The 26,230-nt window shown below is 44.5% G+C and overlaps 2 protein-coding genes across 5 annotated transcripts in view; one reads left to right on the top strand and one right to left on the bottom strand.

Moving 5' to 3' along the window:
- Positions 1–20,668, top strand: EIF2D (eukaryotic translation initiation factor 2D). Of its 2 annotated transcripts, XM_012001102.1 has the most exons (15): positions 1–206; positions 1,113–1,303; positions 3,033–3,116; positions 4,105–4,195; positions 6,918–7,025; positions 9,202–9,455; positions 9,952–10,069; positions 12,114–12,159; positions 12,587–12,690; positions 12,811–12,960; positions 13,327–13,416; positions 15,209–15,304; positions 16,555–16,675; positions 18,544–18,718; positions 20,465–20,668. In XM_012001102.1, exons 1-15 carry the CDS (start codon positions 151–153, stop codon positions 20,533–20,535), a joined length of 1,755 nt encoding a protein of 584 aa, XP_011856492.1. In that variant the 5' UTR covers positions 1–150; the 3' UTR covers positions 20,536–20,668. The 2 variants fall into 2 exon arrangements, with proteins under 2 accessions (XP_011856492.1, XP_011856498.1); XM_012001108.1 differs by lacking the exons at positions 9,202–9,455; positions 9,952–10,069.
- A 2,351-nt stretch (positions 20,669–23,019) lies between these two features.
- Positions 23,020–26,230, bottom strand: part of RASSF5 (Ras association (RalGDS/AF-6) domain family member 5) — an 88,298-nt gene continuing 85,087 nt past the window's right edge. For all 3 annotated transcript variants that reach the window (XM_012001072.1, XM_012001079.1, XM_012001088.1), the window contains one exon: positions 23,020–25,467. In XM_012001072.1, coding sequence (XP_011856462.1) covers positions 25,315–25,467 — 153 coding nt within the window. In that variant the 3' untranslated portion in view covers positions 23,020–25,314. The remainder of the gene's footprint in view (positions 25,468–26,230) is intronic.

The following is a 26,230-nucleotide window of genomic DNA, read 5'->3' as shown; positions in this document are numbered from 1 at the left end:
CTGCGCGGCCCTGGTTTCCAGCCGGGCCTTTTTCGCGGCCGGGCCCCAGCATGGATACCCTCAGAGCCGTGGGCCTGGCAGCCGCTGCGCCCTCGCTTTCTTGACATTCCCTGACTTCTGTGCTCTCTTCCCCAGGCCACCCCAGCAGACATGTTTGCCAAGGCCTTTCGGGTCAAGTCCAACACGGCCATCAAGGGGTCGGACAGGTGAGGGAGGAAAGGGGCCTGCTCTGCCACCAGAACAACCAGACATCTCTTGGGCCCGGCTGGCCCATAGCCCTCGCTATTCTCGGCCGACATCCTCGGGTGGAGGCCGAGGGGTATGCCAGGGAAGGGACCCCAGGAGGCAAGGGTGGGTTAGACACATTTTGAAGTGAGGATGGAGGGGGACCTGGCTGTCTTTTGGATAGTCTAGTGAGTTTAAAATAAAACGTAGTTAAGACAGCGTTTACTGTGTGCAGTCACTATTTAAGGGGTTGTGGAGAATGCAGAAATGAAGGAATACGGGATTCTTGCCCTCCAAAGAGATTAATACCCCTTGGAAGAGATCGGATGGGATACCAAGAATTAAAAGTATAAGAGAAAAAAATGACTGGTGATTACTTCTGGCAGGAGAGACAGCTGGAAACTGAGGTGGGAGGGAATAAGGCACATGTGGTAAGAAATGTATCTGTTCAGACAGGGTCACAAATGGAGACTGTATTTGAAATTTTGTAACCAATGCTTTATAGTTGTCTGTAGGTCTCATGGCATAGTTATTTAATCATAAACTGACAGATTTGCGAAGCATATATGAGAAAGGAGTGGGCCCAAGGGCTAGGCATGAAGTCAGGAAGGCAGGGCTGTTTCCTGTGTCAGGCTAACTTGGATTGTGCACTGGGCCTGTTTTCCCACCCATAAAATGGAAAGGCATACCCCAGGAATGAGTGAAAATAGATTAGAATGGATGAAAAAGAGTTTAGGATGTTTCGGAAGAGTGTGTGAGACTAGGACATCATAAACCAGGCAATCTTTCTTTTGCCCTTGTGATTTTATAGTGAGCACTTTTGAGTTCTTGATATTTATTAAAAGTCTGTACAGGCAGCATTCACAGTGCTGGTGTGCTTTCTACAGGAGAAAGCTTCGAGCTGATGTGACAACTGCTTTCCCCACCCTTGGAACTGATCAAGTCTCTGAGTTAGTACCTGGAAAGGAGGAACTCAACATTGTGAAGTTGTATGCTTACAAAGGGGATGCAGTGACTGTGTACGTGAGTGGTGGTAACCCCATCCTCTTTGAACTGGAGAAAAATCTGTATCCAACAGGTATGACAACAGGATGAAGATGGCCATTACCATTAGGTAGTTCTCGCCTAACATCTGCTTCTCTCTGTTTCTTCCATTAACCTGTCTTGCATAAAATAAGCAAGCACAAAATCTCCCAATACCATCCCCAAGGATCTTTGTGGACTTAGTGTTCCTAGAATTGAATCTTCCAATTCTAGGACGTAAAAGGTTTTCTCTTATGCAAAACCACTATAGGAGGGGTTAAAAAAGGGCTAACATAGTAAGTAAGGGTGGTTGCAAAGGGAAGTTCTGAGATGAAGGAACAGTGGCTGAGAAGTTTACAGTGGGTCGACTAGGGATAGAGCAGCGATCTTGAAAAGCATGGAATTTCAGGGCATGTCTCCATGAGGCGGAGTCTTGCTCTGTCGCCCAGGCTGGAGTGCAGTGGCGTGATCTCGGCTCACTGCAAGCTCTGCCTCCTGGGTTCACACCGTTCTTCTGCCTCAGCCTCCCGAATAGCTGGGACTACAGGCGCCTGTCACCACGCCCGGCTAATTTTTTGGTATTTTTTAGTAGAGACGGGGTTTCACTGTGTTAGCCAGGATGGTCTTGATCTCCTGACCTTGTGATCCACGTGCCTTGGCCTCCCAAAGTGCTGGGATTACAGGCGTGAGCCACCGTACCTGGCCAAAAATATATATATTTTTTAGAGACAAGATCTTACACTGTCACCCAGGCTGAAGGGCAGTGGTGTGATCGTAGCTAACTGTAACCTCAACCTCCTGTGCTCAAGGGATCCTCCCGTCTCAGCCTCCTGTGTAGCTGGGACTATAGGCATATGCCACCATGTCTGGCTACTTTGAACATTTTTGGTGGAGACAGGGTCTCACTGTGTTGCTCGGGCTGGTCTTGCACTCTTGAGCTCAAGTGATTTTCCTGCCTCAGTCTCCCAAAGTGTTGGGATTACAGGCATGAGCAGGGTGCCAAGCCTAAAAAATGTTTCTTAAAACTGTCTGTAGCAGGATTTTCCTAAAATACTGAAAAGAGATACTGTAATAGGAATGAAGCTGGATTGATAAGCTACGTATCCAGCTGTTTTCATGATGTTCTTTAACCATATGTCTCACAGGGATTTTTTAGGCTTTGAGTGGCTCTCTAGGAATCTTTGCCTTCTCTGTCACAAATCTCAGGGACTCAGTCTCCTTTTCTCTTTTCCATAGCTGCTGACACCTACTTTGTAACTTGGGGCTTTTCATCCTCCAGGGTTGGCTGCAACAGTGCAATGCAATATCCGTAGGCCACTCGTGCCCCTGATCTTACGTCCCTGCTGTACCTGAAGACAACCACAATGCTTTTTGACCTAGGGGTTTTTACTGCTAATCACTATGGAAACAGAGGGGATAAAAATGGTAAACATGGGAAAGTTTCCAAATTTTATACAGCTGGCTTCCTGTTCTTAGGCTACTTGCTTCTGAAGCCATAAATAAAAGCTTCATTGGTTCTCTGCCCTCACTTTTTTGTCCACTGTGGCCATTTTCTGCTGCTGCAATCCAGGTGCCGCCAAATTTCAAGTGACACTCAGTTCCTTAGGTTTTTTCCTTCCTCAAAAATGAAACCTCTCTGGGCATCCCCTTACAACCTTCTCTTTAGCTTTGAGTTGAGTTTCTTTCCTGTATTCTAGTTAAAGCGACCATAGTGTTAGGTTTTTCCATTTCTCGAAAAGATTGGCTTTTTGGTAATAGTGTTTTCTGGATGTCTTTTTGTACAGTGTACACGCTGTGGTCCTATCCTGATCTTCTGCCAACCTTTACAACATGGCCTCTGGTACTCGAGAAACTGGTAGGGGGAGCAGGTAATAGGATTTTCCTATATTCTGGCTATTGGCTGAAACCTACTTAGCAAAAGCCAACTGGTGTAATAAACTTACCCATTTCTTGTGTTTGTGTGGTTGAAAAATGGAATTTTTTCTCCTGTTCGTTTTATGTTTCTCACTTGGCTGATTCCACAAGATCTCTGGGCCTCTCTGGCCCTGTTGTAAGGCTTAAATAAGTGTTGTGAAAGTACTTTGTTAGCCACCATGTGCTATACCATAAATCAATAAGCTGAATTTAGGAAATAGGACAAGACAGATCATGTTATAGGCTACTCAAACTTTTTTTTTTTTTTTTTTTTTTTGAGATGGAATCTCACTCTGTCGCCCAGGCTGGAGTGCAGTGGCATGATCTCGTCTCACTACAACCTCTGCCTCCCAGGTTCAAGGGATTCTCCTGCCTCAGCCTCCTGAGTAACTGTGATTACAGGAGTGCGCCACCACGCCTGGCTAATTTTTGCATTTTTAGTAGCGACAGGGTTTCACCGTGTTGGCCAGGCTGGTCTCGAACTCCTGACCTCAAGTGATCTGCCCCCACCTTAGCCTCCCAGAGTGCTGGGATTACAGGCGTGAGCCACTGCACTTGGCTAAAAGTACCTCTTTTTTGTCAGGAGAATGTTAGGAGCTGAGTCTGGAGAGGAAGTGAAGGTTCCCACTTCTGACTTAGAAACCACCATTTGAATAAAAATAAATATCCTGCTATTGGATGGGCGAAGGGCTCATCAAAGGCGTAAGCCACAGGCATAAGGCACTGCACCCAGCCAGGACACTCAAACTCTGTTTGACCTTTAACCCCCTGAGGGGAGAAGGTCTGATACTGAAGTTGCTATTTTTCATTTTTATTATGAATAACATAGTTGATACCTAATAACTATTTTTTCGTTGAGTGAGTCAGGAAATGATGAAGTAAAACACAGAGTTAGATGGAGGCCGAATGCAGGTTGTGATGTTTTTGTTTTGTTCATTGCAGATTTGATGCTGCCTGGACTAGTGATGCCCCCTGCTGGTCTGCCTCAGGTACAGAAGGGCGACCTCTGTGCCATTTCCTTGGTGGGGAACAGGTACTGTGCCAGGCAACTGTGCCTTTGGGGGAAATACTTGTGTAAAAGAGAAGTTGGAGGGGAATAACAGCTTATAAAGCATATGAACAAAAGAGTGAAAGCAAAAATCGGTTTTGGAAGAAGCAGAGTGGGCCAGCAGGGGAATGGCAGCAAACCTATGGGGAGTCCATGCATCTCGGCAGAGTATATTTGCTGTTTGCTGTTGCTGCTCTGTTTTCTTTCAACTTAGCATTTTTATTTTATTTTATTTTATTTTTTTAGATTTACAGAAGAGTTGCAAAGATAGTAGAGTTCTGACATGCTCATTACCCAGCTTCCTCTAATGGTAGCCTCTTACATAACCACAACATAGATTATTACCACCAAGGAATTAACATTGGCAAAATACTGCTAACTAAACTACAGACTTTATTCATATTTTCTCAGTTTTTTCACTGGTGTCTTCTTTCTCTTCACATATCCAATGTAAAATACCAATTTGCATTTAGTTGTCGTGTCTTCTTAGTCTCCGTCTGTTTGTGACCTTTTTTGTTTTTTCGTTATCTTTCATCACCCTCATGCTTTTTCCCTATATCCATATCATTATCCTCATCTTTTAATTATTTTTGATAGCTTTATTGAGATACAGTTTATATACAGACAGGATCTCACTCTGTTGCTCAGGCTGGTCTCAGACTGTTGGCTTCAAGCGATACTCCTGCCTTGGCCTCCCAAAGAGTTGGGATCATAGGCATGAGCCACTGTGTCTAGCCTCCACTGCTTCTTTTTAAAAATAAGAAGTAATTGTATGAACAACTCTGAAAAATTAAAAGCCCCCCTTAGCCCACAATCTTTTTCTCCTGGAAATAACCATTATCATTTTGATGTGTGTCCTTCTTGTTGTTGTTCTACACATATATACATGTGCGTATAAAAATACCTGGCTTAGGGGGTGTGTGTTTAAAATTCAAACAAAATTATACTGTGTATGTGTTATGTTTTCACTTAATATTGTGTGGACATTTTCTTTTTTTAATTTTCATTTTTAAACTGTTACATCTTAGTATTTAAATGTGGACATACTAACTTAATACACATTTAAATTTAACTGTGTGTTAAATAAGAACACACAGATCTGCCAAATCTTTTTACCTGTTGTGTGATGATGGAACAGGCCCCCTCCTGGTGGACATTGAGGTTGCCTCCAATTTGTCTCTATTACAAACGTTATCTTATTAATGCCTCTAGGGACACTGTTGCCAGTATTTTTCCAGCGTAGATACTAAAATGCAGAATTGTTAGGTTGAAGATCATGTGTATTTTCTGTTTTCCTACAAACAAGCTGTATCAGTTTTTACACCTACCTGCAGCATATATGGAGCCTATTTCCCTATACTTTCACCAATACTGGATATGATGGGTCATCTTCATTTGTGTTATCCTAGTGAGTGAAAAATTACATCTTACTATTTTTTTTTTTTTTTTATGGAGATGGCCAAGGTGAACTCGTTATTTTGATAGAGTCTCTCTTTGAGAGAGACGGAAAGAGCGATGGTAGGCATGATAGGGGTCAGTGTTCAAAGTTCTTTTTTCTGCTACTCATATTCTTCTATTTTCCTTAAATGCTTTGGAACCAAGCACCTAAAAACTTTTATTTACCTGTAGCAGAAATTACAGTTGAAAAGAATGATGATGTTACCGTTTTTTTCCCCCAATATTTTATCTGAGATAGGAGGAAACTATGTAAATGAATATTTGGCCTGTTCACTTTAGCCTTTAGAGTATATATGGGGGTGGAGCTGTGGATGGTTTGTGGTGGGGGTAATGATATGAGGGGTTGTTAAAAATACAAGTCATGTTCAAGACTGGAGTTCTTAAGCCATTGACCTTTCAGGGGTAGATGAGAAAAACCTTTTAAGAACTGGGAAAGAAGCCAGATTCAGATTTTGTGGCAGGAACTGACCTATTGGTACAGTTAGCAGAGCTGCCAGGTATAAAGTAAGTTCAAGTGTTGGGAACTCTCACTTGGACCCTGGCTACCTTGCCAGGCTTATGTATTATTCCCCCACTATTATCCAGCTAGTCACCCATCCTTACAGGCAATATCTGATTGATCAATGCTTGAGTAACACTGGGCTAACAGATTTGTCATCTGGGCTTTGGAAGTTTCTGTAGTTACTATATATGTGGTTGTTTTTGATATCCTGGAAACATCCAGTTCTTAGATACGTAGTTACACTGAGCAATCCCTCTTGTAAAGTCAACTCAGAAGGAACTTCTCTAGTTGGCCCCACCGTGTGTCTCTTCCCTCTTCCCTATGGCATCCCTCAGCCTAATTTATCATATATGAATTGCCTCCCCTTTAAACTTCCTTGTGGGATGACTATGACTTCTTTAAGGTAGAGGAGATAATTTATATTTTTGAAATTAATGAAAGGGAACATTAAATATCCTTCCAAGACCTACCTGGATTTAATTCACAGCAGGAATAAAACAAAGGCAGTGATAAAGTCAACAGAGGAGTTCCTAATACAGAAGTTTAATGTTTGGTCAAGGGATTTTTGAAAGTAATATTTATAGGTAATCTGAAGAAAACTGAGAGTGGACTGAGTTTGGTTCTGTGATACAAGACCTTCAAATTGGTAACGTTGGTATTTTTACCACATGTGTCAGAAGATGATCCTAACATGTGCCCTTCCCGTAGGCTTTCCCTGACCCTGGTCTCTGGCTTCCTTCTTCTTAGAGCCCCTGTCGCCATTGGAGTCGCAGCCATGTCCACAGCTGAGATGCTCACTTCAGGCCTGAAGGGAAGGGGCTTCTCTGTGCTCCATACTTACCAAGACCACTTGTGGTGGGTACAGAGTTTCTTCTGTTTTACGGAGAACCGGGGCAGCTGGGTAGAGGATGGGGCCTGAGATTCAGGAGTGAGAGTGTTGGTCCTAGCCATGTCTTTAAGCAAGTTGCTAACCCCAGACTTTCATTTCCTTGCCAAATATAAAGAAAATATTTTTTCCCCTGCTTGGACAAGTAATGAGAGAGAACTTTATTTTCTAAGTGAATTATAAATCTTAGACCCAAAAGAAGGCCTTAGGGATCATCTGCTCTCCTCTCAATACAGTGATACTCACTTTTTTATAGCCCTGGTCAATCTGGCCCTAGCTGCCATGCACATTTTAGGCATCATGTGGCCCCATGATGAGTGCTTCTGAATCCAAATCACGGCAGGGTAGACCTTTAGATACCAGGATTATAACCTGATTACTTTTATGTTATTCAGATTTCACATTCCAGACTCCTCCTCCTCATGGAAGTAACACATTCTGACTGTAAAGGTTGCATTCTTGAGACCCATACCTGTTCATTTTCTGGTTATTTTCTTTTCATTTTAGCAAAACAGTAAGCAGTGATTTTCTCAAAAAACACATTTAGCGAAGTATTGTGGCCTGTTGATATAGATTCATTCTTATATTTTCTAGCCCAGTCTTGGAATTACTAATTTTTTTTTTTTTTGAGATGGAGTCTTGTTCTGCTGCCCAGGCTGGAGTGCAGTGGCTTGATCTCAGCCCACTGCAAGCTCCGCCTCCCAGGTTCATGCCATTCTCCTGCCTCAGCCTCCCGAGTAGCTGGGACCGCAGCCGCCTGCTACCACGCCCGGCCAATTTTTTGTATTTTTAGTAGAGATGGGGTTTCACCATGTTAGCCAGGATGGTGTCCATCTCCTGACCTCGTGATCCACCCGCCTCGTCCTCCCAAAGTGCTGGGATTACAGGCGTGAGCCACTGCACCTAGCCTTTTTTTTTTTTGAGATGGAGTCTTGCTCTGCTGCCCAGGCTAGAGTGCAATGGCGCAATCTCAGCTCACTGCAACCTCCGCTTCTCGATTCAAGTGATTCTTCTACCTCAGCCTCCCGAGTAGCTGGGATTACAGGCATGTGCCCACAACAGCCAGCTAATTTTTTTGTTTTTAGCAGAGACAGGGTTTCACCATGTTGGCCAGGCTAGTCTCGAACTCCTAACCTCATGTGATCCGCCCACCCAGGCCTCCCAAAGTGCTGAGATTACAGGCGTGAGCCACCACTCCCGGCCAGAGTTATTAATTTTACAAGTACTGTCTGAGCCCTCCTTTGCTGGAGGTACAACCTCGTTTTAGCCTGTTTTTAGATATTTGAGGGCTGATGACTGATGTTCTCCTAGCACCTGTTGTTTAACTAGCAGTCCGGGCAACAGCAATCAAGGTCAGGTTGTCTAAGTTATTTTAGCAGCAGCTGCTTTGGTTCTCTCCTTGCACCTTGAAAAAAATATTTATGGTATTTAGCTGATCAGAATAGCCTAAACATACCCTTTGGCTTTACTGTGAACAATACTGAGAAGCCTTGCCATAGCTATTAGTTAAAACTTAGTTTGATTTGCATAATGTTGACTAAGATAAAGCTTTTTACTGCTCTATGTGCTTTGCTATGTGGCATCTCCTTTTTTGCTGTCTTCCTAAGGCTTAGTGGCATAAAACCATGGCAATCTCTGCTTTCCACGTTAGACTGCATTTGATGTAACACAGAAGCCACTGATTTTGCAGGTCCAGGTGTTTGTGTTTCATTACATATGCTGAACCCTGGGTTTGCCTTTCACCAAACAGATATTACAGATGCATTTGCGATCTTAATGTTCATATTTAATTCAAATTGGTTTTATTATTAACTCAGATGAAGGGAACATTTTTGGGAGTTTATCTTAAACTCCTTTAATCTCTCTCAGTCTTGGGATGTCTATTAATAGTATTATTCTTTTGGGATAGGGAGGAGACAAGATTTATTCTCCCCATTTCAGAGATGAGGAAACTGAGGCATGGAACTTTTGGGGGCCCGGAATTAAAAGTATGCTTGAGATGAAGGCACAGGCTCTCTGCCCCCTCCTGGCCACTCCTGCCTATTGGCTGTCTGCTGTCTCTGACCTCACTGCTGACTCTTCCATGGCCAGGGTTGGAGAGTATTGGGGCTGCTGCTTGATGTTTCTGACATGAGATTTTTCCAGGCGATCTGGAAACAAGTCCTCTCCACCTTCCATTGCTCCACTGGCCCTGGATTCAGCAGATCTCAGTGAAGAGAAGGGATCTGTCCAGGTGGACTCCACCCTGCAGGGAGACATGAGGCACATGATCCTGGAGGGGGAAGAGGAGAATGGGGAGGCTCACCAGGCATGTGAAGAGAAGTCTCTCTCAGAAGCCCCAGAAGACACCAGCACAGGGGGCCTGAACCAAGACTCCACAGATAGCAAAACGCTTCAAGGTATAACTCTAGGAGGAGAAGAGCCCATCTCCCCACCTCTCAATTTAGGAGCCTGACGAGCTCCACTCCACTGCTGACTAGAATGGCCGTTAAGCTCCCAGGGGAGGAGGGGAAGGTCCTTATTTTCTGTGAGGGTGGCGCAGCGCCCTTTCACATCTTGTTTTTGAGTCCTTTCCACGTAAGTCATGTCTTCCTGGGTGCTAATCTGCCCTGGCATTTGCCTGTTTTCAGCTACAAAGCCCTCCAAGGTTTCTTCTGGCTCAGCTTCTCTGGGTGAACACTCCTAGCTTGGTGGGACTTTTTGGCTTGACTCCTTCTCTGGGGTCAACCCTCTTGAAAGTCTCAGTGCTCAAGAGAGGCTGGGAGCTTTGGTACCTGGGAATAGGTTCCTTTCAGAGCCAAGGGGGCGAAGTAGGGATGAAGCTGGGGGTCGTTTTCTTGTACCAGGTGTTCTGTATCCCTCAGGAAGGATGTGGCTCTTGTCTTTTCCCTGCAGAGCAAATGGATGAGCTGTTACAGCAATGCTTCTTGCATGCCTTGAAGTGCCGAGTCAAAAAGGCTGACCTCCCTTTACTCACCAGCACTTTCCTTGGCTGCCACATGTTCTCCTGCTGGTATGGAAGGCACTGATGTGGGCTGGAGGCCAGGGCCGGGATCTCACGTGTGCTCCTTGGTAGTAGGACAGAATGGGGCCGATACAGGGACTGGTTGAGGGACATGCTGTGGAAAGAGTGGAGGGGAAGGCTTATCTGACAAATATATTGGTTCCTGGGTTCTAAAAAGTTAATTCTTAGCTTGCTGGGCTGTTAAAACAAAATCTTAAATTTTAGCCAATGAAAGGATATTAAGGACTGAAAAGTTAAAATTCCTGAGATTCTGTAAACACTGCCTCTGCCATGGGGGTTCTGGGCAACCTCACAAATCGGGCAGCGTGTCCTGTGCAGGAAGTGTCCCAGGGCAGCCTCTTTGTCAGGAAGCTTCTTCTGGAACATTCAACCTCCTCACTCTTCTGAAAAGTATGTGGGGGGGCCACATTAGGTTTTGTTAGGAAGAAGAATTCGTGTGAACACCCTGTCCCGGCCCACCCCATCCAAAACACAAGTCACCAGGAGAGGTAGTATTGCATGTGGATAGAACCTGGATTTTGAAGACAGCCATCCGGGCTCAACTGCTAGGTCTCCAGGGTGTTCGAGCAAGGTGCATTTTAGCTTGTTACTGGGCTTCTCTGGGTCCTAATTTCTAATAATCATGGGATTGCTGTAAAGATTACATAACCTGGAATATAATAAGCATTCGGTAAATACTATCATGTCAGGAGGTTTGCTTATTGATTTTTACCCTGAGATTGAATTTATTTATTTATTTATTTTTTGTTTTGAGACACAGTTTCACTCTGTCACCCAGGCTGGAATGCAGTGGCGTAATCTCAGCTCACTGCAACCCCTGCCTCCCAAGTTCAAGAGATTCTCCTGCCTCAGCCTTCCTGAGTAGCTGGGATTACAGCCACATGCCACCATACCCAGCTAATTTTTGTATTTTTAGTATTGATGGGGTATCACCATGTTGCCCAGGCTGGTTTTGAACTCCTAACCTCAAGTGATCCGCCTGCCTCAGCCTCCCGAAGTGCTGGGATTACAGGCGTGAGCCACTGTTGCCGGCCTGAATTTATTTCTTTTTGAGAATCTGGCTGTGATTTTTTTAAAAGGTGATTCTTAATGTAATGTCTTCCCATTTATATTTGGGCATCTTTAAGCTATCCTGTGTAACTGTGGTGTCTGGGGTGTGTGGAGGGATACTTGGTAATCTGTCCTGACTTTCTTGGGTTGCAGATACAGGGTAAAGGGGGCCCCTTCTCTGTAGGATAAGATCCTGGGGTGGATTTTAGAAGGACTCCTCGAGAATCCACTGCTACTACATGTCATGTTTCGAGAGAAGATGTAAGTTCTGGAGAGAGGAAAAGATCATAGCTTTTATCGGGAATGTCCCCTCCAAAACTAATTGCTGTAGCGCAGGGGTCAGCACGTTTTTCTGTAAAGGGCCAGATAGTAAATATGAGTATTTTCAGTTTTGCAGATCATACCATCTCTGTTGCAACTACTTGATGCTGCCATTGTAGCACTAATGTGACCATAGACAGTAGATAATTAGTTGGCCAGACCTGACCCCAGACTGTGGCTTGCTGGGCCCCACTCCAGGCCTGGCTGCCCACAGTGTGAGTTTGCTGTTGCAACTTTGGAGGCCACAGAAGGTTGTCTGGTGTGGGAGGAATCTAAGGTTGTATCCAATGCAGTAGCCACTGGCCACATGTCACTATTTTCAACTTAAATTAATTTAAAGTAAATAAAATTTAAAATTCAGTTCCCTTGGTCACAGTCACACTTCAAGTGCTTACTACCCACATGTGGCTAATGGCTGCCCTATTAGATAACACAGAGAACATTCCACATCTGTGAAAAGTTCTGTTTAATAGCATTGATTTAGAATGTCCCATAGTCTGTGCCCCTCTCTGATGTCACCCCTGGGCAGACAGTTCTGGCACAGTGGCCTCTCTCTGAAGGTGGGGGAGGAAGGCTGAGGAAAAAGGCCCTCCTCTCAGTGTCAGGCAGGTCCCAGCATGACTGCTCATTAGCTTAACTTGCCTTTTCCATCTGCCATCAGCCCCGAAGGACGACAACTGGACATAAAGAAGTCAAGCTACAAAAAGGTAAGCAAGGATCTTCTTTGCAGATCCCATGCAGAGAGTTGTGTAGGGGCACATATGACATAAGCCAGATGGACACTGGGGAATTCCTGTGTACCGGGCTCAGGCTAGAATTAAGCTTTTTGACTCTAAGTATAAGGGGGAAGAAAGAAACTCTCTCTGGGCTGAAGCAGTTGGTGGCACCCACTCTCCTTTCCCCTTTGATCCCTTTATATCTGATTAGAGTTCTGAACGGCCTCACTAATTAGTCTCTAGCAGCTTCTTGCTCCCTGACCCTCAGGTTGGGGGCCTCCCAGTTCCTGGTTGATGAAGGCAGGGGCTGTCTCATATCCCTGCACAGTCCCTGCCTAGCTCACTCTGGCACATCCTGGGTGCTCAGTATGTGTGTGGAATCAATGAAGTCCCCTACCACTGGCCCTCTCTCCCTTAGCTCTCTAAGTTCCTGCAGCAAATGCAGCAGGAGCAGATTATACAGGTGAAGGAGCTGAGCAAAGGGGTGGAGAGCATTGTGGCTGTGGACTGGAAACACCCGAGGTGAGTGCAGGGGGCCTGTCACTGTAGCCCAGCTGGCCCCAGGGCACCTGGGCCACGGACTGGGGATTGCTGAGATGCTAGTATAAAATGTGTTTTTTCTTTCCTTCTGCTGGGTTTTAGGATTACATCTTTCGTCATACCCGAGCCCTCCCCGACCTCCCAGACTATCCAGGAGGGTAGCAGGGAACAGCCCTATCACCCTCCAGATATAAAACCCCTCTACTGTGTCCCAGCCAGCATGACCCTGCTCTTCCAGGAGTCTGGCCACAAGTGAGTTTTTGGAGAGCAGCCCTTCTCTGCCTGCTTGGTGTTCTGGCCTACAGTTCCTCTCAACCTGAGTAGTGCTCTTTTGCAACTGGCAAAACCTGCTCTGCCCCTGTTCCCTTCTCCAAAATCCAGCTTCCAGCCTCCTTCCCTGGGCAAGTTCCTCTGGACTAAATGAACGAGTAGGTCTTAACCTTTTCTGCCTGTAATTATTCTTCACATGGTCATGCTCACTTCAGTCAGGAAAAGGGAAGAAACTAGAGGCCGAAAGCTAAGGAAAGTCCCCTGCTCGGCAGGGAGTGAGTCTGGGCATCTACATTTTGTCTCATGGCACAGCATGAACTAACCCGTGGGTCACTTCTCCTCACCTAGGAAGGGCAGCTTTCTGGAGGGCAGTGAGGTCCGAACGATCATCATTAACTACGCCAAGAAAAATGACCTGGTTGATGCAGACAACAAAAAGTGAGTGCATGAGAAGCACTAGATCTGTCTTATTGGGTTTTTGTCTTTAGCAGACATAGACACATTTGGGGAGGGAGAATAGAAAACCATAGCATCTTGGAGGTAATTAAGACCAGTGGTTTCCAAACCATGGGCTGTGGACACTCAGAGTTATTGTCTGGGGTGTTCAGATCCATGTATACTATCAACATTGACTACAGACTAGGTAAATATCTCTCACAAATACCCATGAATCATCTTTAATTGGCTATTGTGAGGAATAAAATGTAAGCTTACAAAGAATTTACTGAAGTCATAGCATTTGGTATTTATTTTTATTGATATTTGTACATATTTATGGGGTGCATGTGGTATTTTGTTACATGCACAGAATGTATAATAATCAAGACAGGGTGTTTGGGGTATCATCACCTCGAGTATTTACCGTTTCTATGTGCTGAGAACATTTTAAGTCCTCTCTTCTAGCTATTTTGACATACACAATACATTGTTAATTACAGTCACCTTACTCTGCTCTCAAAGATTAAACTTATTTCTTCTGTCTAACTGTATGTTTGTACCCATTATGGTATTATTTTCTTAAAAGGGGATACAGATGGTAAACTACCAGATGAAGAGAGTTCCATTGATTGTTTTTTACTTTAATGGCCAGGCACTGTGGCTCGTGTCTGTAATCCCAACATTTTTGTAGGTCAAGGCAGGAGGATCACGTGAGGCCGGGGGTTTGAGACCCACCTGAGCAGCATGATGAAACTCTGTCTCTACAAAAAATACAAAAATTAGCCGGGCCTGGTAGGGCATGCCTGTAGTCTCAGCCACTTGGGAGGTTGAGGTGGGAGGATTGCTTGAGCCCAAGAGGTTGAGGCTGCAGTCAGCAATGATCTTGCCACTACGCTGTAGCCTGGGTGACGTAGTGAAACCACATCTCAAAAAAAATTTTTTTTTTTCACTTTTAAAAAAATCATCATGATAAAAAGTTGAGACATACCAGCTTAATCTAATACCTTCATTTTATTTTATGTTTTATTTTTATTTTTGAGATGGAGTTTTGCTCTTGTTGCCCAGGCTGGAGTGCAATGGTACAATCTCTGCTCACTGCAACCTCTGCCTCCCAGGTTCAAGCGATTCTTCTGCCTCAGCCTCCCAAGTAGCTGGGATTACAGAGATGTGCCACCACGCCCAGCTAACTTTTGTATTTTTAGTAGAGACGGGGTTTCACCATGTTGGCCAGGTTGGTCTCGAACTCCTGACCTCAAGTGATCCACCCGTCGGGCCTCCCAAAGTGCTGGGATTACAGGTATGGTGAGCCACCGTGCCCAGCCTAATTTTTGTATTTTTAGTAGAGACGGGGTTTTACCATGTTGGCCAGGCTGGTCTTGAACTTCTGACCTCAGGTGATCCTCCCTCCTCAGCCTCCCAAAGTGCTGGGATTACAGGTGTGAGCCACTGCACCTGGCCAACACCTTCATTTTAAAGATCCCCACTTCTTTCTTTCTTCCTCACTAGCCAGTTGTGATGCTAAGCTTAGAAAGCTTTGTTCACATGCTTAGTAGCTAAGGCTTCTGATCTTCAAATTTATCCCATCTCACTTTCCCTTCCACCTCCTGCTTTTCCTAGGAAAGCATATGTATACCTCCCACCCATAAGGTGCATTGCCTTTTGGACTGTGGGCCCATAATTGATTCATATCCTGAATGTCTATAAAAGCCGTGTGAGAGATGGATCCTGAGTTAGCCTTCAGGTCAGAAGGGACAAGTCTAGGATTTCTTCATTGCCTCTTCTTTCCCTTTAGTCTTGTGAAATTGGATCCCATCCTATGTGACTGCATCTTAGAGAAAAATGAACAGCATATAGTCATGAAGCTTCCATGGGACAGTCTTCTGACCAGGTAACGGGCATTGCCTCTCCAACTTTTCTATCCCCTCCCCTTAATATCGATCAAATTGAACTTTAATACTGTCACTATCTTAGCCTTTGATTTTCTTTCTGTAATTCATACCAAGTCAGTGTACATAAACACAGGCTTGAGGAACTGTGATTTGGGGGATCTTTGGAATAATTTGAGCCAATATGACATAGAAGAACTTGAAAGGAAGAACAAAAAGGAACACTAATTAAAAATAAGAACTTCAGGCAGGCCTAGTAGTGCATGCCTGTAGTCCCAGCACTTTGGGAGGCGAAGGCAGTAGGATTGCTTGGGCCCAGGAGGTGGAGGCTGCATTAAGCCATGTTCCCATCACTGCACCCCAGCCTGGGTGACAAGATGAGACCCTGTCTCAAAAAAAGAACTTACTCTGTTAAAGTGAGGGCATTTAAAAAAATAAAAAATAAGAACTTCAATAAGATGCAGAAGCAAAAGAAGGCTGGGGATAAGTGTCTTAAAGTCTTTAAAGGAAAAATGTTTAATATTCCTTGTTTTCCACGTAACTGAAAATAGTTTATTATCAGGAGTCAGCAAACTACAGCCCATGGGTCAAATCTGGCCTGCCACCTGTTTTTGTAAATAAAGTTTTATTGGAACACAACCATATCCATTTATGTGTTGTCTGTGCGCTGGTTTTGTGCTATAATGGCAGAACTGAGTAGTTGTAAGAGACCAGGTGACCGCCAAAAAACCGAAAATACTTACTGTCTAGCCCTTTATAGAAAAAGTTTATTGATCCTGATATATGTGATAGCAAGAGAAAACTTAGTTAGATGAAAGGTAGAAACTCCTTGTGGTAAAAGTGGTCTATAAAACATGTCAGAAATGTGAAGCAGCACTCGCAGGCAATAGGCTGCGTAAGGCACATTCTTGAGACAGGTAGTAGCCTCCACAAGGCAGACAGGGCAGATTCTCAAAAGGCCAGGTCAGTGGACTGTTTCCAGGGGCTCAAGTCACTGATGTTCCCATGTTTGAATCAGTGGGTGTCAACCTTGGCTGTACTTTAGGGAGCTTTAAAAAATACGTAGCCCTGGTCAGAGATACAGATTTCATTGATCTGGCTGCAGCTCCCTAGGGATTTGAATAATTCTAATATGCAACCAAGGTTGTGAACCTTCAATTTCAGCCTACACCTAACTGCCTGCTGGTAGTGGGGTATGAGGAAATGGTTCCTGTTGGCTTTATCAGTTTGCAACTCATAACTTCTGCTTCAGGTGTTTGGAAAAATTACAGCCTGCCTATCAAGTGACCTTTCCCGGACAAGAGCCCATTGTGAAGAAAGGGAAAATCTGTCCAATTGACATCACCCTAGCACAAAGAGCTTCCAATAAAAAGGTAATTTACAAAGTTCAAGGATGGTGATGTAATGTTCTTGCCAAGTTCTGGTCTCCCTAATGTGATTGGAGGTTTTAGATCGGCCTGAAATACATCAAGGATTTTTTATGAAACGTGTTTATGTGCCTGGGCTGGGCTCTGTATGAAATACGTAAAGCTGACCCCGCTCACTCTAGGATTTTGTTTTAGGAAACTTGCTAGAGCCTGGTTCCAAAAGTAAACAAGATTTTATTTTTATTGTTTTCTTAGAACTATGTTATGGGCATTCAGCTCTCACATATTCTTTCACCTCTTAGGCCTTACTCAATGAAAATAACTTGTAAAACACTTGCTGAAGGAACTGAGTGTGTTTAGCTTGGTAACACAAAGTTGGAGGGAACCAGTGACATCTCTCCTCAAATATGTGCAGAGCTGTCCCCTGGCAAAGTAGTGCACTTATTCTATATGCCTTGAAAAGACAGAAATAGGTTATTGGGTGGAAATTCCAAGAAAACAGAGTTGAGTTCAAAATAAAGAACTTTGTAGTAGTGTACAGTTATGAGCATGGGCTTTGGATAGGACTGGGTTCAAATGCAGCCATTGCCTCACTGCCTGACCTTGAATGTGTTACTTCATCTCTATTTGTCTGAGTTTTACTCTGTGAAAAATGGGGATAATACCTCGCTGGTAAGGCATTTTGAGGATCAAATGAAGCTGAAGCACTTAGAATGTACTTGGCATATAAATACTTGTTTCTCAATAATTGAGAACCAGTAATGATAACCTTTATAATAATTAGTAATAGTCACTATTTATTGAGTTTAATTATGTGCCAGACACCGAACTAAATAATTTTCATATATATAGTTTATTTAAACACTAATTTTCTGTTAATAATGACAAATAGAATTGTCCAAAATTGAAATTGGTGCTTCATAAAATAGTGAATTTTTTTCTGGAGAGTCTGCAAACAAAGATTAGGCACTTGTTGGGGGAGGATGTAGTTGGGGGGTCATGCATCAGGTGGGCAGTTGGAAGAGATACGTCCTCTAACGTCTTATTGATTCTAAGATTTTCTGGGTCTGGAGCCCATTGACAAGCATAAGGTAGTTGGAGCTTTTATAGTCTTTATTGATAGCAGTCATCCCTCACACACCCCTGATAGTAATACACTTTACCATCTGTAGTTATGAATGAAAATTTGTTTTAAAGCAACAAGGAGGAGAACTGTGATATTTTAAAAGCACTCATATTTTTCTTTTTTATCTCAAAGTCACATACTTGTCATTTGTGAAGTTGAGTAACAGAAAAATGCATGTGTTGTTGACTAGATTCTTGATATTAAGGAACTATTGTTTGTTAATTTATTTTTAGATGTGATGATGGTTTTGTTTTTATGTTTAAATGAGTCTTATCTTTTGGAGATACATACTGAAATATTTATAGATGAAATGATCTGATGTCTGGGGAGTTTTGCTTTAAAGTAATAGAGGAGTGGGGAGTAGACAGGGATATAGATGGATCAAAGTTGGCCATGAGTTGATAATCGTTGAAACTGGTGATAGGTACATGTGGGTTTATATACTATTCTGCTTTCATTTATGTTTTAAATTCTCCAAATAAAAAAACTTTAAAAAAAAGGTAGACATTCTATGTGATACAGAGAGTGTCTGTCCCTCTAAATATATAACACATATATTGGATGGGGTAAAGAGAATCAATTTAGAAGCACAAAAATAAGTTATTTGGATTAAAAAATTACTAGGGTTATAGGAAAGGTGAACCATCAGAGAACATGGGCTGAGGAGGCTGCTGAGGCTCCGGAAGACCCTCTGGAGGGAAGGGAATGCAGTCACCACCGTCAGTCTCTGTCCCCACTGTCCCCCCAGGTGACCGTGGTCCGGAACTTGGAGGCCTATGGTCTGGACCCATACTCAGTGGCTGCCATCCTTCAGCAGCGATGCCAGGCTAGCACCACCGTCACTTCTGCCCCTGGGGCCAAGGACAGCCTTCAGGTGCAAATCCAGGGAAACCAGGTCCACCACCTCGGCTGGCTATTGCTTGGTGAGCATCCCCTCTGAAGAGTGGAGGCATTGGTCTAGCTCAGCAAAGACCTTCCTGCCAACTCAACTTGCATAATACACATACACACACACTCTTTCTCTCTCCATTTAGATTTTAGTGGCTAGCAAGAAGATGGAACCAATGTTTGAATCAGATCCTTTGGCTCCTTTGAAATTCAGTGTTTTCTTTTCCACCATTAGAGTAGTTTTCTTCCTGGTTGGTCCCTTTTTATAAAACATTCGGCGAGCACCCAAACTTTTGTGCTAGGTCCATTGTTGGGGTTTTTGCAGGCATCTCTCTTAATTATAATGATGCCGCAGAGCTGTTACCTGTTTTGCAGATGAGGAAACTGAGGCCCAGAGAGGTTCTGTGCCTGGCCCTGAGATGATCTGACTCTTGAGTGATACATCTGGGCACGGAACTTTTTTAGACTCCAGAGTCTAAGTTCTTTTTTTTTTTTTTTTTTGAGACGGAATCTCGCTCTGTCACCCAGGCTGGAGTGCAGTGGCATAATCTTGGCTCACTGCACTCACTGCAGCCTCTGCCTTCTGGGTTCCAGTGATTCCCGTGCCTCAGCCTCTCAAGTAGCTGGGATTATAGGTGCATGCCACCACAGCCAGCTAATTTTTGTATTTTTAGTAGATACGGGGTTTCACCATATTGGCCAGGCCAGTCTTGAACTCTTGACCTCAGGTGATCCACCTGCCTCAGCTTCCCAAAGTGCTGGGATTACAGGCGTGAGCCACCACGCCTGGCTTAAAGCCTAAGTTCTTTCTACTAACTCTGGGTAGCCCAGCCTCCAGTTTGTCCTCACTTCAAACCAGCCTTCACATCTCTGCCTGAGTCAGCTTTCTTAAACAAATATGATCACATCACTCCCTTCTAAAAAACTTTGTATGCCTCTTCAATGCCTTCAGAATTAACTCCTAAGCTCAATAAACAAGACCCTCCCAGCCTGACCCTGGCCTTACCCCAGCCTTCCCTGCAGGCTCTCTCTGGCAGCTCCTACACCCACGTTGCAGGCAGCAGCGGTCCTGGTCTCCTTGCAGTTCCCCAGATTCTCCTTGCATGTTCACCCACATATGCTTCCACCTGGGCTATCCCCTTGCCTAGGATGCCCTCCCACGCCTAAGCCCACCTGACCTCAGAGGCTCACTGGCCCAGCCCAGGGGTCCTGCGAGACCTGTCCCTAAATTAGCATTTTAAACATTGCTAATGTAGCACTTTCCAATTGTGTTTATATTTCTGGTTAATGTCTGCAGCTTGGCTAATTTTTTCTAATGTCTGAACCTCCTGCCAGACTGAGCTGCATGAGCCAGAAGCCTTGCCTTTTTCACCCTCAGGGCCTGCATATAGTAAGTGCTCATTTAGGCAAATGTATTCCATGGCCTATGGCATGTTACTTCTAGACATGTTAACTTCTAGAATTGAGCCCCTTTATGTGAAGAACCCCATAGGAGGTACTGAGAAGAAATGTTATGAGGAAGAGAGAGGAGCACAGACTGAACGGACACATTCTCTTTTGTGAAAGAATTTTAAACGCCTGAAATATACCCAGAAAGTAGCTCTCAGTGTGAAAATTTCAGAAATATACACATCAGCCTTGAGGTGTAGGCGTAAGTGGTCAGTCCCGAAGTTGAGTTTGAGCTGGGTGGAATGGCATTGTGAGACAACGGGGACTGGTGGAGGGCCAGCTGCGGAGCCAGGTCATGCTCCGCTGAGGAGTGTGTGCTTTTTGGATTGTAGAAGAGTATCAGCTCCCTCGAAAACACATCCAAGGTCTAGAAAAGGCCCCCAAACCTGGCAAGAAGAAGTGACAGACTCTTTTGTCTCACGTGGTGGATCCATTGGAAATCCAAGCTCTGGGCTGGTAATTTTTATGAGCATTTTCAGCTTTTGCAAATACAAAATATAATTCTTTACAAAAATAAATTTTTATTCTAATCTAAATATGACTTCCCTCTGTTTCCTCCACTTAGCTAAAATGTTGTACTAATTTTTGAAGTCGGGAGTATTCTAAATGGACAGAAGAGGCCATGGTGGCTGCCTTTCTGCCCACGTGGTTTCAATGATTTCATTCCTTCCCTGCTTTCCAGGCAGGCCAACCCATTCAGAGTTCTGGCAGGTGGAGCCTTCCGCTTTTTAAACTCCTACCAAATATCCTACTGCCTAATTAACTTCCTAGCCCCAAAATAGTTCCTTCTCATCTCAAAGGGTTAGTCACATAGAAAACAGAACCCAGCTATTCTCTGTCATCAATCAAAGCAACAGAAGAAAGAATTGACCCTAAATTGCAGCAGAATTTAGGCTAGATAGAAATCAGAAACAGTACAGGCATATCAGGACATGGGTTTCTATAGGACAGTGATTCTTCCTCAACTTTAGGACACTGCCATTAACTGGTAAATTTGTGATGTAACTCTAGATGACAGCTTTGTTACAGTGAAGAGTCTTATCCAACACATGCCCTCTTCAGCTCCAGCTTCTTAACGTGGAGGTCATGGAAGGGGTCTTTAATAGGTCTTTAGAGGATCCATGAACTCCCTGAAATGGTGCACAGATTTTGTACGATCATTTTCCTGAGAGACGGACCATGCTCTTGTCAAATTCCCAGAGGGATCACTTGAGGCCAGAAAGGTATAGAACCACTGCGCTGGTCCCTGCTCAGTTTATGGAATCATTTCTCTGACCGGATCTCTGCTTGTACAATAGGAGGGAGAACTGGGCTAAATTCCTTGAGTTCTTGGGTTTTACCATTAAGAGACAGTTGCACTTCAGTTTACTTGTTTCTTTCTCTTCTCGGTTTTTCTCCAATTAAGAAGGCTTAAAAATATCCACAGTATCCACAAATTGCCCATTTGAGGCTTGAAAAGGAAAAAAGGAATGGGTTTGAAAATGTGTGTGTGACGCCTCCTACTGTCTGTTATCAGGCCCGGAATAGGCCTTTATACTCATAAGTAAACTCCTTAATTTCACTAATCCTATCTCTACCGGCATGAGCATATGGAACTAGGAAAGGGATTTCCAGAAATTGAGCCTAAACAGGATCCTGTTAAAGCCTTTGGCCTGCCAGAGTCTGATTGAGGGATTATGATCTGTGTAGTAGTAATGAACTATGGTCCTTACGTGAATACAAGTAAAATATAGCACTGTGCAAAGTTCTTTCACAAACTTAATTTGTTTTGCACGATCTTGGAGAGAGAGAGTGGAGGCTAAGAAAGGTCATGTCCTGCCTTGTTGATCTCTGCTGAAGACACAAAGCCAGTAAGTGGTAGGGCTGGGTCTAAAATGAACATCTACCCTTGATTGTGGTTTGACCTACAGTTCTGCCATGACCCAGTGCTGTCCAGACCTGTGCATTGAGTGTTTTTCCAGTAACGGTGACACATTTGCACTGAGTCATCTTCCCTCTCCCCCTGTGAACAGCATAGGGACATGTTCAAAGGCAGAGTAGAGTCAGACTCTGTAACAGGTTCTTTTTCCTATGTGCTAAGTCAGATAATCTGTATCAATGTCAAACATACAACTTTGAATTTATTAACCCATGCCATAACCATATGAGTTTCAGTGAAAAGCAGATACTGCTTCATTTTTAGACTTTGGCAAAATCATTGAAAGATACGTTTCGTGGAGGTCTAGGTGAACAGAAATGTTACAGATGTGCCCCATTCTTGGGCAATTTTAAGGATGCTTGTTGGATATTCATTCATTCTTTGGGCCCTATTTATTGCATTCTATGTGATCAATACTGGAAGGCAGGCAAGAATTTCTTTGTAATAACTTTAGTGTGGTTATTTCCATGATTACTGAGATGTTCCTTTGATGAAAGTCAGATAACTCAAGTGAAAGGACTGTTTTGGTCATTTCATCTAGCCCCCTTCCTCCAGGTGAAGTGATCTTAAACTTTTAAAGATCTATTCGTTTCGACCTTATTTTAAAATAATTCTAGATGTAGAAGAATGGTGGCTCAGCTCAGTAGCCTGTCCTGGTGTCAAATCACCCTTAGCTCCAGGAGGCCCTCCTCTTTCCCAAACATCAGCATCTCCGCCTGCAATCAGGCTCCTTGACTCTCCTGCTCCCCGGAGATGGAACAGCTGGTCACCCAGGCAGCGCCCTCTCGCCTACGCATTTGGACAATTTTCTCCAAATTATTTGAACAATAGCCTTCATTCCTCTGCTCACTGGCAAAAGAAAATCTGACTCCACCAGGAAGCATGTGATCATGTCCGTTCTCACCCTCTCTCCCCCACTCCCAATGTCTGTAAGATGCTGAAGTTCAAGGGAGACATTTCTAACATGAGTCATTTTTGCAACAGGCTTTTATTACTTTTTTTAGAACCCATATAAGAAAGACATTTAAAAAGAAAATATCCTGGAAACAAACACTTACACGCTGAGCAACACAACCAGAGAAGGCACTACCAGCAGTTACTCCCACCTCTGGGAGGGAAGGGGTACTCGATACTATACTTTTTTCAGAGGTTTAGACCTCAGCATAGGCTGGGTCTAACTGTGCTTTAGTAAAGTCTGAATTGTCCAATAATTTTCTCATTTCATAAACACCCTTATCTCTTTATATATAGCTATATGCCTTTATGTGTATATAAACGTGACTTTTTTTTTTTTCCTTCTCAAAAATAAAATAGCCATCCCCATAGAGGGAGGTTCTCAGCAGCATTCACAGCGGTTGCAGCAGGAGCCATGCCTTCTATTAATGTTAGAGACATGCAGGACGAAGGAAAATGACTCTCTACCTGCTCCCTTTAATATACAGCAGGGAGAGAGTTTTTAAAGGGAGGGAAGTGATAAGGCTGAGCATGAGATGGCTAACCAGGGTTTTTGTGGTTTACAAAAATCTTAGAGTTGCGAGCTCGTGTTGCCTTTGCAGCTCTGGAGACTATGCACAGTTTATACGACGAGGGGTCAGCATTCCTTCTGGGATCAGGGGCAGTATGGACTCAGCCTGGGTCAGGCAGGGAACTTCTGAAGCTACACGAACAAGCTTGGGCTTGAACCAACCCAAGAGGGACTTGGGAAGGCAGAGGATAGCAAAGAAATGGTTTCTCAGAGGCTGGATTGGAAAACCAGCCCTGCTTTGAAAATTACAAGTCCTTCTCCCTCTGCGTTGGAGTGTCTCTGCAGTCCTGGCTACTTGTTGGAATTGTTTGACTAATTTATTTTAGGATTCAGCCTAAACAAGAAGCCAGTGCAAATGTAGAGTCAGGAATCTGATCCTCCCTGTCAATGTGGTCTGGTATCACTGATTGGAGTCAAAACTCAGGCACCCAGATGGGAGGGAGGTCTGTGACCCTCAACCCATACTGAATGCGGGCTCTCCTGGCCTTGTCTCCCACACCGCCACCATTGTCCACTTCCTGGCAGGAGGAGCCAGCAGCAGAGCTTCGGGCAAACTTGCCCTGCTTCTGTTTCTCTCTGAAAACAAAAAGGCACTGAGGTCGACGGGGAGGCCAGGCCCACTGGCTCTCTGAGCGCAGTGCTGGGGCTGGCCCATGCTTCAAAACAGAAAGGACTCCAAGTTGGCCGAATTGGAGGCTCCCCTCTCTGTAATCAAGGCAACTCCTTGGGCAGCACCTGGAGATCCCAGAGTCCCAGTGGGAGGAGGGAGGCAGTGCTGGAGGCCGATGGGGAACCCAAGCAGCCCAGGCCCTCCTCTGCTCTCTAGCTGGGGAAGGCTGAAGACAGCTTGGACACGTTTCTCTGCATCTCTTTTTGGCTTTCTGTTACTGTCTGATTTCCATACTTAGCAGGAGACTTTTTAAATGGTCAATGGCTGGCTTCCCTTTGGGGAAACACATGAGGATGATGACAACATTAAATTCAAATTTGTAACTTAAAAACAAACAGTTTGTTGACAAAGATGTGACTAAGTACCACACATACGCAGATATATGCCTTTGGGTTTCCATGTGCAATGTGGGCCAGGGCCAGAGCCAGGGTCAGGGCAGGCTGCAGCTTCTCTGGAGATCTCTGAGGCAGCCTCAGCTTTGGTGCTCCTTACCCTGGGCATCTGGGGCCAGTAGCTTTATAAACTTCCCTTAAGTGTGAACAACAGGCACCTTGGGGCCATGGGAACAGTCCTTTTATAAGCATTATCCTGCTTTCAGGGGCTTAGCTCAGACCTGCAAAAGGAATGTGCTACAACTTTTCACTCATAAATAAAGGTACTGTAGGTGGCAAATAAGAGAACTCAAAGAATCAAAGCCAGAGAAAGAACACACAGCTCTAAAACCTTTCTTCCTTCCTTTGCCGGCTGGTGTGAGGTTCCAGTTTGGTGACAAGAGAGGCAACTATTTGGTTGGTGAAAGGCTTGCAGATCGAGAGAGGACGTCGGCTGTTTGTTTCACATGAGTTCTGATCCTTGGCAGAGTCTGTGGTGGGGCACAGCCCGGGGGCGGGCACAGCTGAACCCCCGTGCAAACACTTGTCCATGGAAGAGACTTTTGCCACAGCTGGAACTGCTGGGCAGGCACAAATGCACCTGCCAGAGGTGTCCTGAGAAAAAGTGTCTGTTGCAAAATAATAATTAATAATACAAATAAATCTGAGTGCACCAGGAGGAGAGGAAGCAGGACCGGTTACCCAGGTTTGCCCTGGGATTCTCTTAAGGCCTCCTCCAGTTTCTGCCTAAACTTGTCATACTTCTTTTGCACTTGTTGGATTTTGTCCTGCTCCTCTTTTTCCAGGATTGTTAGGAAGTTCTGAAGTTCAGGGATGGAGAAGGCATCCCACTGTGAGGCGAGAGGGAGATTTGTGGGAAAAAACAAGAGGAGACGGGTTAGAAGTTGACACGACCCAAGGGGCCCTGCTGCCTTCTCCTTCCCCGTTCACATCTGTGATTCACACACAGTTCGCTACTGAACACACTGAATCAGGGAAGCTTGGGCTTTGCATGCCTGTCACAGCAGCAGCAAAATTCCAAATGCTGGCATCTCATGACCAAGAGTTGCCAGTCTGTGAACCATGTTTTTATTCTGAAACTCAATAATCTTAAGTTTCTGTGTAGCAGCTGAGATCTTGACAGTGATGCTGGAACCACCCAGGCTCCCAACATGCAGACCCTCAGAAAGCAGGTGGAGGAGTGGAACGTGGACTCGGAAGACCAGGGTTGGGCCTGACTCCACCTCTCCCCAGTGGTGTGACCTCGAGCAAAGCTTCCCACCCTTCTCAGCCTGTTATCTGCTGGGAAATTGGGGTATCTACCTCCCATGACTGGCAGAGCAGATAATGAGAGCCTGATTGGCTTAGGCCTACCCCTAAAGGACCTGGCCTCTGAGGGCAGAAAGCAAGTTGGACTTCTGTCAGGCTGACCCGAGAGCAGAAGTCCTGTGGGGCCAACAATTGACACTCCTACGCTCTTTGAGCACAAGAGAGTGCTAAGGTTTACCTGGTTTGGTCCTCACTGTGGATAAGTGAGAAACCTGGGTCCACACAGGGAAGGTGGTATAATCACAATCACACAGCTTATTGCAGCAGAACTGGAGCTGGAGCCCA

Source organism: Mandrillus leucophaeus, unplaced genomic scaffold (genome assembly GCF_000951045.1).
Source record: "Mandrillus leucophaeus isolate KB7577 unplaced genomic scaffold, Mleu.le_1.0 Scaffold1174, whole genome shotgun sequence".
NCBI classification, from domain to species: domain Eukaryota; kingdom Metazoa; phylum Chordata; class Mammalia; order Primates; family Cercopithecidae; genus Mandrillus; species Mandrillus leucophaeus.
This window is presented reverse-complemented; position numbering and strand designations above follow the sequence as displayed.

What these genes read in the sequence shown, in the direction of transcription:
- EIF2D (XM_012001102.1), top strand. Translation starts at nt 151, where the DNA reads ATGTTTGCCAAGGCCTTTCGGGTCAAGTCCAACACGGCCATCAAGGGG. An exon ending in TTCCAGGAGTCTGGCCACAA is followed by an intron (nt 12,961 to 13,326) that starts GTGAGTTTTTGG and finishes CTCCTCACCTAG; the next exon opens with GAAGGGCAGCTTTCTGGAGG. An exon ending in GTTGATGCAGACAACAAAAA is followed by an intron (nt 13,417 to 15,208) that starts GTGAGTGCATGA and finishes CTTTCCCTTTAG; the next exon opens with TCTTGTGAAATTGGATCCCA.